This window comes from Salvia hispanica, chromosome 1 (genome assembly GCF_023119035.1).
Source record: "Salvia hispanica cultivar TCC Black 2014 chromosome 1, UniMelb_Shisp_WGS_1.0, whole genome shotgun sequence".
Taxonomy (NCBI): domain Eukaryota; kingdom Viridiplantae; phylum Streptophyta; class Magnoliopsida; order Lamiales; family Lamiaceae; genus Salvia; species Salvia hispanica.
Window position 1 is genome coordinate 51745082 of NC_062965.1, and position 12100 is coordinate 51757181.

Genomic DNA, 12100 nt, shown 5'->3' on the forward strand with positions numbered 1-12100 from the left:
TTAGGCTAGGGAATCATAATCCGCGTATTTTGCCCAACTTTCCACATTTTTAGGATTCTGATTACTTTCCTAATTTCTTTAAAAATCAAACAAACATTGGAATTTAAAAATTGAGGAATCAAATTACTTTCCCTGCCAGAATCCGGGCAACCAAACGTGGCCTATATGTAATTCAAAGCGATAGATCGTCAAAAGGGGTTCTAGTGAGTTGTTTAGAGCTTCACATTCGGCTTTAAGTTGCTTGTTGTGAGACCACATCATTCTTGTAAATGGGGTTGATGGGTAATGCCATGTTTGACATTGCCTTGTTTGTTTCATTGTCAATCTTATTATATCTCGTACTATTCTCTCTTCATTTAACACACTAAACAATACTATTTTATTACGAAAATTGAACTCTTATTCATAATTCCTTTTAAAAATCTAAAATGTCAAATCAAAATAGGACGTGTAATCGCTGATAAATGGAGTATATTTTGTGGTACTAGTGAACCTTAAGCATAACAAGATAAGGTTCTAGAATGGCCTACATAATAAGGATAAAAAAGGGTGGAAGCTAAGTGTTGGTACATTGTGTTTGAGCTATTTCCAATATTTTGTCATCAACTATGAGAAATGACATGTAAAGAAGCTCTAACACATATATTGGCAACTATTAACTTATCAAGATAAGAAATGGGATATAATTGGGGATAAACTATCTTTAATTTTTAAAGCAATAAATTCAATCATATAATTTATGCGTATATGTATGCATAAAATATTATTATTGCATTATCTTGTTAAGTTTATCTTTCCTTTTCTTTTTCAGAAAAAGCATTTATACATTATAATACTTATTTCTACCAAGTCACTGAATAAGACATTACATGCATATCATTGAGGTTGATTAAGGACTTCGTGGCATGAATACTCTTTTTTTTGAGATAGGAATTTACTTTAAATCTTCTTCTATATCATTCATTATCAGCGATGACTGCTACACTACCTTTACCTTTCAACGTTAGACAATCGTATTAACTGTGATCCATTCTACTTCTTCGGGTTCGGTTTCCTATATTTATCATTGATTTCATACACTAGTTCAATAAATTCATAATAATTTTTAATAACGCATTTGATATATATATATATATATATATATATGTGTGTGTGTGTGTGTGTCACTCATGATCTTTTTCATATATTTAGTCGGACTCATATTTACCAATTAAATATAGTACTAATGTACGATGATACAATTGGAGTATTATTTAGGATAGTTGGTCAAGATTCTAGTATTCGAAATTTTAGAGGAATCAAATTTTGCATTCTCTTCCACTAAATTAATTAAATATCAACTTGTGCATGCGCGTGATCAAATTATTAATTATAGAATATTCCATGAAAGAAAAATATCAAAAGAATAGTGTGATACTATTATTCACGTTTCAAATATTCCCAGCCAATCGAGTTTCTAATCCTACAAAGATCTCATTGAGAAAAAAAAGGTGATGAATTCTTGATTCGATGAAGTATTTATTGATCATCAACTTGCCATAGGAAAAAAATTTGGGTCCACAAAACAATTTTGAATGGTCACACATAAAATACCTATATTTAAATATCGAACATAATCTATGCACATTAAATCTTGCTTCTTTATAATTTCATTACAATAGAATCCAAGAGGACAGAACAAGTTTTATAATCAATATGTCAAATCATGATATGCTATGAAGCAAAAAGTTAGAAATCTAGGAAATATAATACATGTTCCTTTTTTCGTTCTTTACAAAATAGATGAATATCACTAACTTGTAAAACTTATGATAAATTTTGTGTAATTAACGTTCTATTTTTTTTTTCTCTAGAGTAATAGTAGTATATTAATATTTGCGCTAGAAAGAAAATTTTATGTACGACACATTAGAATTCCAGCAGTCTATGATACGTGTTTGATTTTGATATGAAGTTTTCGAATAAGTATCTCATTTCAAAAAAAATCGGTAAAATGATGTCAAATCTACTATTTCACTTTTGTTATTAGTATATATTCTTTGATTGTATTTATGCTTCATGCAATAATTATGGGTAAAAATAGTAAAATTCTCCTATTCAGTTGTGTATGAGTTTTGATGGATATATCATATATGTTGTCACTTTTTGGGATGTATGGAATAATATTGAGGTAATATTTACTAGGATCAACAAATAATAAATTGAACAATAATTTTGAAACTCATGAGACATTTAAACATTTTTATCTCAAATAACTAATATTCGAACCGGAAAATAGAGATATGAAATAAAATACTAGTACTAGCTAGTTTGTTATGTAAAAATCACATGATGTTTTACTATTACATTAGATTGAAAGAAATCAAATATGGATTTTTGATTGGCACCGCATGCGCAAAGGTTGTCTTATCAAATGAGGGCAAAAGGTGGTATCAAATCAAGATTTGTGGTAACTTTATTATATTCTTGATTTCCCCTTACAAATTAGATTCTATTACATTGTGTGTGGTTGTACTTGTGTGCTTATCTTTTCTTAATAAATTAGGGCAAATAAATAACAACATGGTTGGATTTTTGATAATTTATTTGGCATAAAACAGATTTAGGTGGAGTCGGGGATATCGACTGATCCCATTATCGACTCATAATGGCCGAAAAAATTCCATTAGAGCTGCTAACAACTTTATAGTGCGACATTCCGCCTCAAAGCTTTCAATATTGAGGTTCACTTTTTATTTTTCCCTGTCATTCATGACCAATAAGGACCACTGTCGTTTCTACCTTCCAGTCTCTTCAATTTATATTAAAGTTAACATTTACAAGAGAGATGCTAATGCTATTGTACTACCATTGGACGGTTTTGTTCGCTTAAAAGGCCCGTGAAGATTTGAAGAGTTGTGTAATTTGGAAGTGTCAAAGGTCAACATGTCCAATTTTTGTAAAGAGACTTATATAAAATTACATAAACTATTAGTCTTCATGTACTTTGAAACTAGTTAAAAGAATCTATTTTGAAACTATGGTCTTCCACCATCGAGTTCAAGTGACATATATTTGAATTTTGAAGCAATAACACCTTAGAATCGGCAAAAAAAGATAAAATTACTTTATCAATATTATACTATTATACTATTATAGTAGTATTCCTATACTTTATCTACATGATAAATTTCATCACTTTAATGAGATTCCACTTTTCTACCTATTTGATTGAATATGATCTATTCTTACATGGGGCAAATCTACTAAAGAGTCATATATAGATCTAAATTAATCCATGACATGCAATTGGCATTAATATGTGACATTGGAATCTTATCATCTTTATGATTGAAATTAATATGCAATTAGAAAGTATGATGGTATGAAAATACATTCATGATTGCATAATGATACACATTCTAAGAAGGAGATGGTACAATTATTTTGCTTTTGGAATTCTCAATTATCTTTGCAACTTGGCTCCAAGTAATTATGACCTAGTAATCTATTTACTCTACACTTTAGGTAATAATATTGTGGCCAACTAATTGATAGCCCAAATATTCTTTAAAAAGCATCTCAATAATTACAATTCGATTGATGCTAAACTCTTCATTTTATTTCAAATTGTTTCGTGTCTCTTAGCCAAAAATAGAAAGGGGTGATAAAAGTAGAAGCTATCATATTCTCACTTCATTACAAATTTAACTCAATTGGTCCACTAATTGCATTTTAGAATTTCATTCTATTCCATTAATATATTGATTATTAAATCAAACAAAAGGTATCCATAAAATACCATATATGTCCAAGTACATCTTCTTCATTAAAATAAAAACAACTTATGGATTCTACACCTAATATCTAATTAAGATGCCACTAAAAATAAAATAATTCTCAACTATGCCACTAAAAATCCCTTGTGCTATTCTTAAAGCTATATAATACCCATAGAAATGTTATCTTACTTCGCTTATATGAGAACATTTATATAAGTTGTGTTATAAATTTATTTTAATTCTAATATCTCAAAATACTCCATATCACAAGCTACATTAGCTATACAAATTACATAAAAACAAAGTTTAATTTATTCATGTCATCTATACCTTCAAATAAACAAATAAAATTATAAATCAAGCTTTGATTTTCATGTAATTTTTGAAATCAAAACGATCAATAACATTTTCAATGAAATGAAAAAAGCTCAAAACTATAGAGATATAGCGACCAAAGTTATTGTTCAAACAAGTACACTAATATGTCTAAACTTTAGACTAATATAAAAAAAACACAAAAAAAGAGCAATCAACCCCGATACAAAGACAACAATAACGCTGAAACAAACTCAATCGAACTAAAGCAAAGCAATACCCAACCAACAAGACAAAGACACAAACCGAACAAAGATTCAACAAAAAGTTTTATACTAGTAATACTCATATAATATACACTTTATAATATTTGTGGTATCTAAATTTGAAATAAATCAAGAAAAAGATTAGGATTTTAAAAATAAAGATGGTGGAGAGGGGTAGGCAAAAAAGGTATTTTAATTTGTTTGGTGGGGTGGTGGCAAAAGTGGATCAAACATATTTGGGCCTTAACCATGCTTAGTGGGCCCAGATGAATCATATCAATGTCACAACACTAAGTGGGTGGGCCCACATTTCGTTTGCGTTTCTCTCCTTTCAGTGGGCCCTCTTTCTTTCCCGGTAGTTTTTTCAGTTGTGTTAGTGCTACATAAAATCACAGTAAATTTTTAAATTTTTTTAACAATGGTTGTATATATTTAATTATTACCCTAACATGTATTCGAGTTGGAGGCAATTTTATAAAATTATTTAACACAACCTAATTGGGAGTCACTATTCTATTGTTATGAAAAATATTTGAAGTGTCTTTGAGACAATTCATTTTTGGTGAATGAGATTGCCGAATAACTTCATGATATGTGCTGTTAATGTATTTATGTATTTTCGGTTCGTTTGCTACTTTTATTTTGTAATGATTTCATATAGAGCTTTTGCTATTTATATGTACGTATCTTTTATTATTGTTTCTATTATGTACTATTTTTTATTGCTAGCTCGCCAATTGACCGATTTGAGTGTCACGTATGAATTTTTAAAAATTGATAGATTCTAAACGAATTTTATTCCTACCTATTTATCATGTTTCGCAAGAGTTGTCTTGTGGACAAGATTGGATCTTTATATATGTACTTCATTTAGGTAGTTAAAGAGAGCAACATGATACTTAATTTTGGAACAATGTCGTGTAAGATTAGTATTGACTTAAGTCTAGGTTTTTACCTGTAACAAAATCAATCTCTGAGTTAGGACAAGTTAATCTTTCCCCAAAATGTTTGACAAAATTCAAAAAGCAATACTTGAACTCACCTTTATTGTGTCTGATCAAGACTAAACGAGCTTTAGAAAATTAGTAAAACTAGACATGCTAAGACTGTCCTAATTATTTGTGAGTTAGGTTTCACCAGTCATTATTCAAATGATTTAATTACTATCTTTTTGCCAATCTTCTATTCAAAGATTCACACCTTAATTAATCAAGCTGGCATCTTTTAATTTGCCTAACTTTCTTTTTGACTATAGCTTTATGAGATTACTTGCTTATTTTATGTTAACGAATCTGAATATCGTGGGAGAAATTCAAGTTAACTATATCATTTTTTAATAATTATAATGTCGGTTCAATAATTACAAAGGTAAAAAGATTCAGAATCCTTAATCTCTTAGAATTGCGTTTACACATTTGAAAGGAGCCATTTAAAGATTTTTATAGTTATATATTTTTTAATTTTGATATTGTGATTGCGATGTTAAAAAATCATGTGAAAATCACAAATCCGAATAAACTAGTTGTATTATGCCATATAATTAACTATAAATAAATTAACATCAATGTATGCCCAATACATTTTATAATATGATGATTAAATGCTAAAAATTAGGACATTATACAAGAATTTTTCCTTCTATGTGTTATTGTGTTTGTCTTGTAACATCAAATTCTCTTTGCTTTTTTTCATTGAATTAATTGATTCTGAAATTGACATTATTGTGGACATATACCAAAAATCCTCCTTCTACATAGACAGCTCATTACATTCCATTTATATTCAAATACGTAGAAGCAAAATATTACTTTACTTTTTTCCTTTTTGACTTAATTAATTAGTTATCATACCATTTAATTTGGACGATATATTGTTACTATGTTTTATATTAATGAAGAAGCAAAACTCGAAAATCTTTTTGTAGCATTACAAATTAATAAATTAATTAATAGTTACTTAATAAAACGATTTTGTTTTAATCAATAAATTGATGGTTCGATTTAACACAACAAGTGTGACAAAATATGAAACTATTATTGACAAAAAATGCACACACACTGTGTGAATAGATGAGTAAACTCCCAATAAAATAAATTGCTCAAAACATTCGAATCGTACTTTCTATTTGTCAAAAGGTTTCAACTTTCCAAACAAATACTCCTAATATAATGAGAGAATTTGATTCTTAATTGGTTGATTTAAAAAGACACATCTTGTTATTTGTTTTTCTGACTCAAACGAAAATCAGACAAGCAAGAAATTGACAAAAAGAGTAATAAATAAACAATAATTTTAAGTGTCGAATGAAGAGAGTTGCTGGTTTTTCAGACAACAGTTTTGGTTCATTGGTTGAAGTTGTTAGTTTTAAAAAAGTGGCTGCAAACATGTGAAGTATTTGGTACAATCAATCAGGGTGGTATATGGTACAATCAGGCATGATTTAATTGGTATCTTACATCTCTCATGTTATTTCACAAAGTTGACTAAAGTGAAGCTCAATAAGAATGTCTCTAATTATTGGTTTTATCCGATAAAACTCGCTCTCGAGCTCCAGTTTTTATGAGGAAAACTTCAGAGAAACTAACTGCTAGACGGTTTGATTAATCTTTAGCCTACATATCCAAGTCAGGCGAATGATTTTTCCTCGGGACGAAACACATCCCTTGCCAATGGGAAGTGTTGTAGATGCTCTAACGCACGCTAGCTAGTTCATTGTGAGATCATTTCATCTCTTACATTTTTATTGTGAGATTATTGAATGTATATTTTTCAAATTTCTCATTTAATCAAAGACATAACATGTAGCATGTTAATTGACATAAAATGCTAAAAACTACTCTTAAATTAGCATCATCTTATTGAAAAAAAAAACTAAAAAATTAATTGGATTAGAAATAAAGGAATTGTTCTTCAAATTTATAATAATATAAACAATGCAACAAATACCATGACATTATTAATAATTATAGTTTGAAAAAATTAGTAATTCATGGTAATTCACAACTTACTAAATCACATCAACCAAAACACACACATACACACACTGGTACGGTCATATTGCACTTTCATTTAGAAAATTTAATTGTTACCTCTACTTTTTAAAAATTAGAACTTTCTTTCACCAATGATTCCCAAATTGACTTGGATAATTCTCACTAATGCAAGATAATGAATCTAACCCATCTTTTATTTTTTAAGAATAAAAAGTTTTGACACTTTTCATATCTATATATAGTTTATATACCTTTCAAAATTCCCAAAGGTTCTTTTTGTAAGTTGAACTATAATATTACTAAATCATGTAATATATACTCAAACATAGATTAATAAGATGGAATACTGCCCATTATAAGAAACGATGTTAAAATCAGTAATTAATAAAATATTATATAAATAATTTACATTCAAATTATATGTCATGCATTATTATCACATAGGAAAATGAAAACTACAGTTGAGAATTATTATATATAAATCAATATCATTGGTTTTGTTTATTTATGTTGATGTGATACAATATCTCTATTAAGGTCAAAGACACTCATAATTAATCTAGCATATGAAGTGGGCACTCCACCAAAAAAAACTTAGTTAATTAAGAATATAATCCAACTTCCTTATCTCTTGAACTGCAGTAACCCAATGATTTTTTGTACTATCTCACACACTTCCATTTATATGAAATTCTCTTTTTTATTTTGAATTTATGTGTCTTTCACTAGATTATGGAATCTGAGAATTATGCAGGCACTAGAGCAATAATTTAAAGATTAATTAATATTTACTTTTGTTTTTTTTTCTACCCCAAATAAAACATCGAATAAAAAGAAACTTTTTAAACCAAAATGTATATTCAGAAACTTTGTAGAAAAAAAATAGGGAGGATAGTAGCATCATTATTTTAACATGGATCCAACTTTCTTGCATTGAGTGTGTATAATAATGCTATATGTGAAATGAGAATAAATTCCACCCCAAAATTAATTTTACATTGGTCCCATGCATTTTATATCTCAACGTCAACACTAAAGAAGCTAATTACATAAAAAGAGAAAAAAACAACACAAGAATCCAAACATATCCCTCAAAATTCATAATGCTAAAACTTAATATCAATGGTGCACAGAGAAAAAAATAAATCCAAACTTGTAACGTGCTTGAAGAGATCATATAATATATACTAGTACCAGATGTGTATAGGTCTTATTCAGCCGGATTCAAAACCGAAAACTAAGGAGTACATGAAACGGGTCGTCAATTTATTTTGACATAATGAGTAATTTGTCTCCAGCAAGATAACCATTTTACCATATGTTTAAAATAAAATTTTTCTATTTTCTCACCTTGTTAGTAGTGTATTCAATTGTACCTTTTCATCTCTACTCAATAATTCTACTTAAAATCACGTATCATTCAAGAAAATGGTCCTCCTGAACGAGAAAACAGATACTTAAAATCTAGAATAAATATATAAAAAAGGTGGTAAAAGAAAAGTAGGGATACTTGGTCTCATATTGCCTTCAAGTTTCTTATAAATTGCTACCCTTCCTCACTTGTGATCTTCCACATTTTTCAATCCATTTCTCTCTCTCTCTCTCCATACAAAGAAAAAAAAAATTCAAAATCTAGAATCCAATATTCCCTTTCTTCCTCTGCATATTTTCAGCCAAAACTTCCACATATTTTCCCGGTAATTACACCTCCAATTCCCTATAACTGAACTCGTTTCTCACACGCCAAAGTCTTTCTTTATTTATTTTCTCACTCTCACACCTTTTGACTATAAATAACAAATGCAGGTTCTCTCCAAGCCTTACCTCAACACAATGACGAACCAAAAATTGGTCATTCCGGACGCGAAATCGGGCATTCCGATGGCCTTTCCCATCGCAATGCCCGACTCGGCCCTCTTCCCCCTCAACGGGAACCGCCTCCCGCTGAAGAAGCTCCTCAAGAAGCTCGCCCCCAACGCGAACGGAGCTCGGATCAACGCCCTGCTCGACTCGATGAGGGCCTCCTCCCCCACGAGGCGGCCCTCGGACACCGAGGACCACGCCTCTTGGAATGTAAGTCTTTTCCCTTTTTGATTAAAATATAAAAAAAAATTGTCTGTCAGGACAGCAGTCAGATAGTCTGGTCAGTCAGACTGCTGTCCTGACCTGACAGTGTTATTACAATAGTGGCTGACGCACACGTGCGTGCAGCTCCACCACCCGTCGGCTCTGACTATGTTCGACGAGATCGAGGCCGCCGCCACGGGCAAGCAAATAGTGGTTTTCTTGGACTACGACGGGACCCTCTCGCCGATCGTCGAGGATCCCGACCGCGCCTTCATCACCAGTGAGGTTTGTCGCCTTCGCCTTCGCCGTCGCCGATAAAATTTAAAAGAAATTTAACTAAATATGTATTTTTTTCCCCTATGATTAGATGAGAGAAGCTGTGAGAGATGTTGCAAAATTGTTCCCTTCCGCCATTGTTAGTGGGAGGTGCAGAGCTAAGGTACATTTTAATTATAACTTAATTTATTTCAATAAATTGGTAAATTAATGTGGATCATTATACATTCTTGAAAGCTTGATTTTAATTAATTTTGGATTTTGAAGGTGTATGATTTCGTACAATTGACGGAGCTTTACTACGCCGGCAGCCATGGAATGGACATTAAAGGGCCATCAAAAGGGCATAAATCACAAAAAAGAGTGAGTACAAAATTAAATTGTTTTCTTAAAAATTGTCACAAAAATTTAATTTTCTTGCAAATTTTTCTCATGTTAAATGTGTGTAATGTTCAGGGAAATCAAACTGTCCTCTGCCAACCTGCAAGGGCATTTCTGCCTATAATTGATGAGGTAAATTTAACCAAATTAATAATTTTTTTAATTACATGTTTATTGATAATTTGAATTGGTCTGAAAATTTGTTGCTTACTTATTTTTCAGGTGTACAAAGCTTTGATAGAGCAAGTGAAGCACATTCCTGGAGCAAAAGTCGAGAACAACAGATTTTGTCTCTCCGTTCACTACCGTTGTGTGGAGGAAAAGGTACGAAAACCCGACCATGAACTATTTAATTTGTCTGTTTCTAGTAATACGATGGGCTCATCTTGGAAAGTACTTTTGACAGAAATGGATCGAGTTGGCCGATCAAGTGAAGTTGGTGATCAAGGACTACTCGCAGCTCAGGGTGACTCACGGTAGAAAAGTGTTTGAGATTCGCCCGACTATCAAGTGGGACAAGGGGAACGCGGTCGAGTTCTTGTTGGAGTCATTGGGGTTCGATGAGTCCAGTGATGTGTTTCCCATGTATATAGGCGATGATAGAACCGACGAAGATGCTTTTAGAGTAAGTTGTAATTTCTCATGTATAATAGTGTTTTTATTTTGTTTTTTTGTGTTTGGGTGATTTTTTCATGATTGATAAGATATATGATTGAATCTCGGGTTTTTAGGTTTTGCGAGAGAGGGGTCAAGGACTAGGAATCCTAGTATCGAAAGGTCCAAAAGAAACAAATGCTTCCTACACTTTGCAAGAACCCATGGAGGTAAATATAAATCAAATACGTATATATAAATTTTTGTGATAAAATTTATTTTAATTAATAGTTTTGAAGTGATTAATTAACATGAAATTTATGATTTAATTGACAGGTTATGCACTTCCTAAGACGATTGGTGGAGTGGAAGAAGGTGTCTTTGTTTAGGCATTAGTAATTGTAGAGAAAGAATTGTAGAGATATTACCTATCCTATATGTTTTATGAGGGATAGGGTTGAATTTCTGTAATTGTTCTTTTTTTCATTTTTTGGTAATTTTTTCAATTGTAAATTAATCCCCAAGGGGTTATTATTATGCATTTTTAGAAATTTTCAAGTAATTTTGCACATTCTCGGATGACAGTGTTCCACAAATTTTGTATTACATCATACAACTATACTATACCCATACTAACAACAAATTTATAAATTGAAAAATAATTAGAAAAATTAAGTATTGTTAATAAATAGTAGTAGTATTATAATTTTATTTACTAAAGATAAAAAAATGCTCTAGGAAATCCATATGTGGGGCATCAGATTTGGTGCTGAACCTCAAATGGAAAATTCTGACAAAACTTGGAAACTGTACAAAATATTGCAATAAATTTGAGACCAACTGCTTATGTTTCTAAATCTAATAGGTTCAACAAGATCTGTATAATCTGTAATTATTGATTCTATATTATGTTTAATCACTTTCACCCCTCTTCTTTATTGGTCTTATAACATCGAAAATTGCAAACAAGAATTAAAATAAGCAATACAGAGAGGTGTTTTGGTAGGTCAAGATTAAAGGGTTAAAGTCAAAATCGTTAGAACTGTTTTAAATATTTCAAAATCCCTATTTGTATACTACAAAGAAATTGTAGTATAGTTATTTGCCTTTCTATAATAATTCAGAGTAAATAATCACCAATATCATAAACTTCGATCAAGTTCTAATTTCAACTCTTGACTTTAGAAAATTAATTATATATTTGGATTTGCAATCATCGTTTATTCTTATGAAAATTGCCGTTGATTGATTGGAAAACATCAATAAAATATTACATATAAGTATTCAGATTTTTTTGTCATTGGATGATTATGAACAAGTCCTAAAGTTCATAGGCTTTCGATTAATTCTTAAATTTGCGAGACAAATCAATATTAAACAAACTTCATAATTTTCCAAATAATTTTCCCATTGGTTTAACATGCTTTAATTATTATATTCTTATATT

General features: G+C 30.5%; 1 protein-coding gene across 2 annotated transcripts; it reads left to right on the forward strand.

Moving 5' to 3' along the window:
- The first annotated feature begins 8901 nt into the window (after nucleotides 1-8901).
- LOC125206822 (probable trehalose-phosphate phosphatase J) lies at nucleotides 8902-11232 on the forward strand. Of its 2 annotated transcripts, XM_048106052.1 has the most exons (10): nucleotides 8903-9032; nucleotides 9142-9408; nucleotides 9547-9687; nucleotides 9770-9841; nucleotides 9946-10041; nucleotides 10135-10191; nucleotides 10282-10383; nucleotides 10466-10684; nucleotides 10791-10883; nucleotides 10990-11232. In XM_048106052.1, the coding sequence occupies exons 2-10, from the start codon at nucleotides 9169-9171 to the stop codon at nucleotides 11047-11049; spliced, it is 1080 nt and encodes a 359-aa protein (XP_047962009.1). In that variant the 5' UTR covers nucleotides 8903-9032; nucleotides 9142-9168; the 3' UTR covers nucleotides 11050-11232. The 2 variants fall into 2 exon arrangements, with proteins under 2 accessions (XP_047962005.1, XP_047962009.1); XM_048106048.1 differs by having other exon boundaries at nucleotides 8902-9032; nucleotides 9946-10191.
- The last annotated feature ends 868 nt before the right edge of the window (nucleotides 11233-12100 follow it).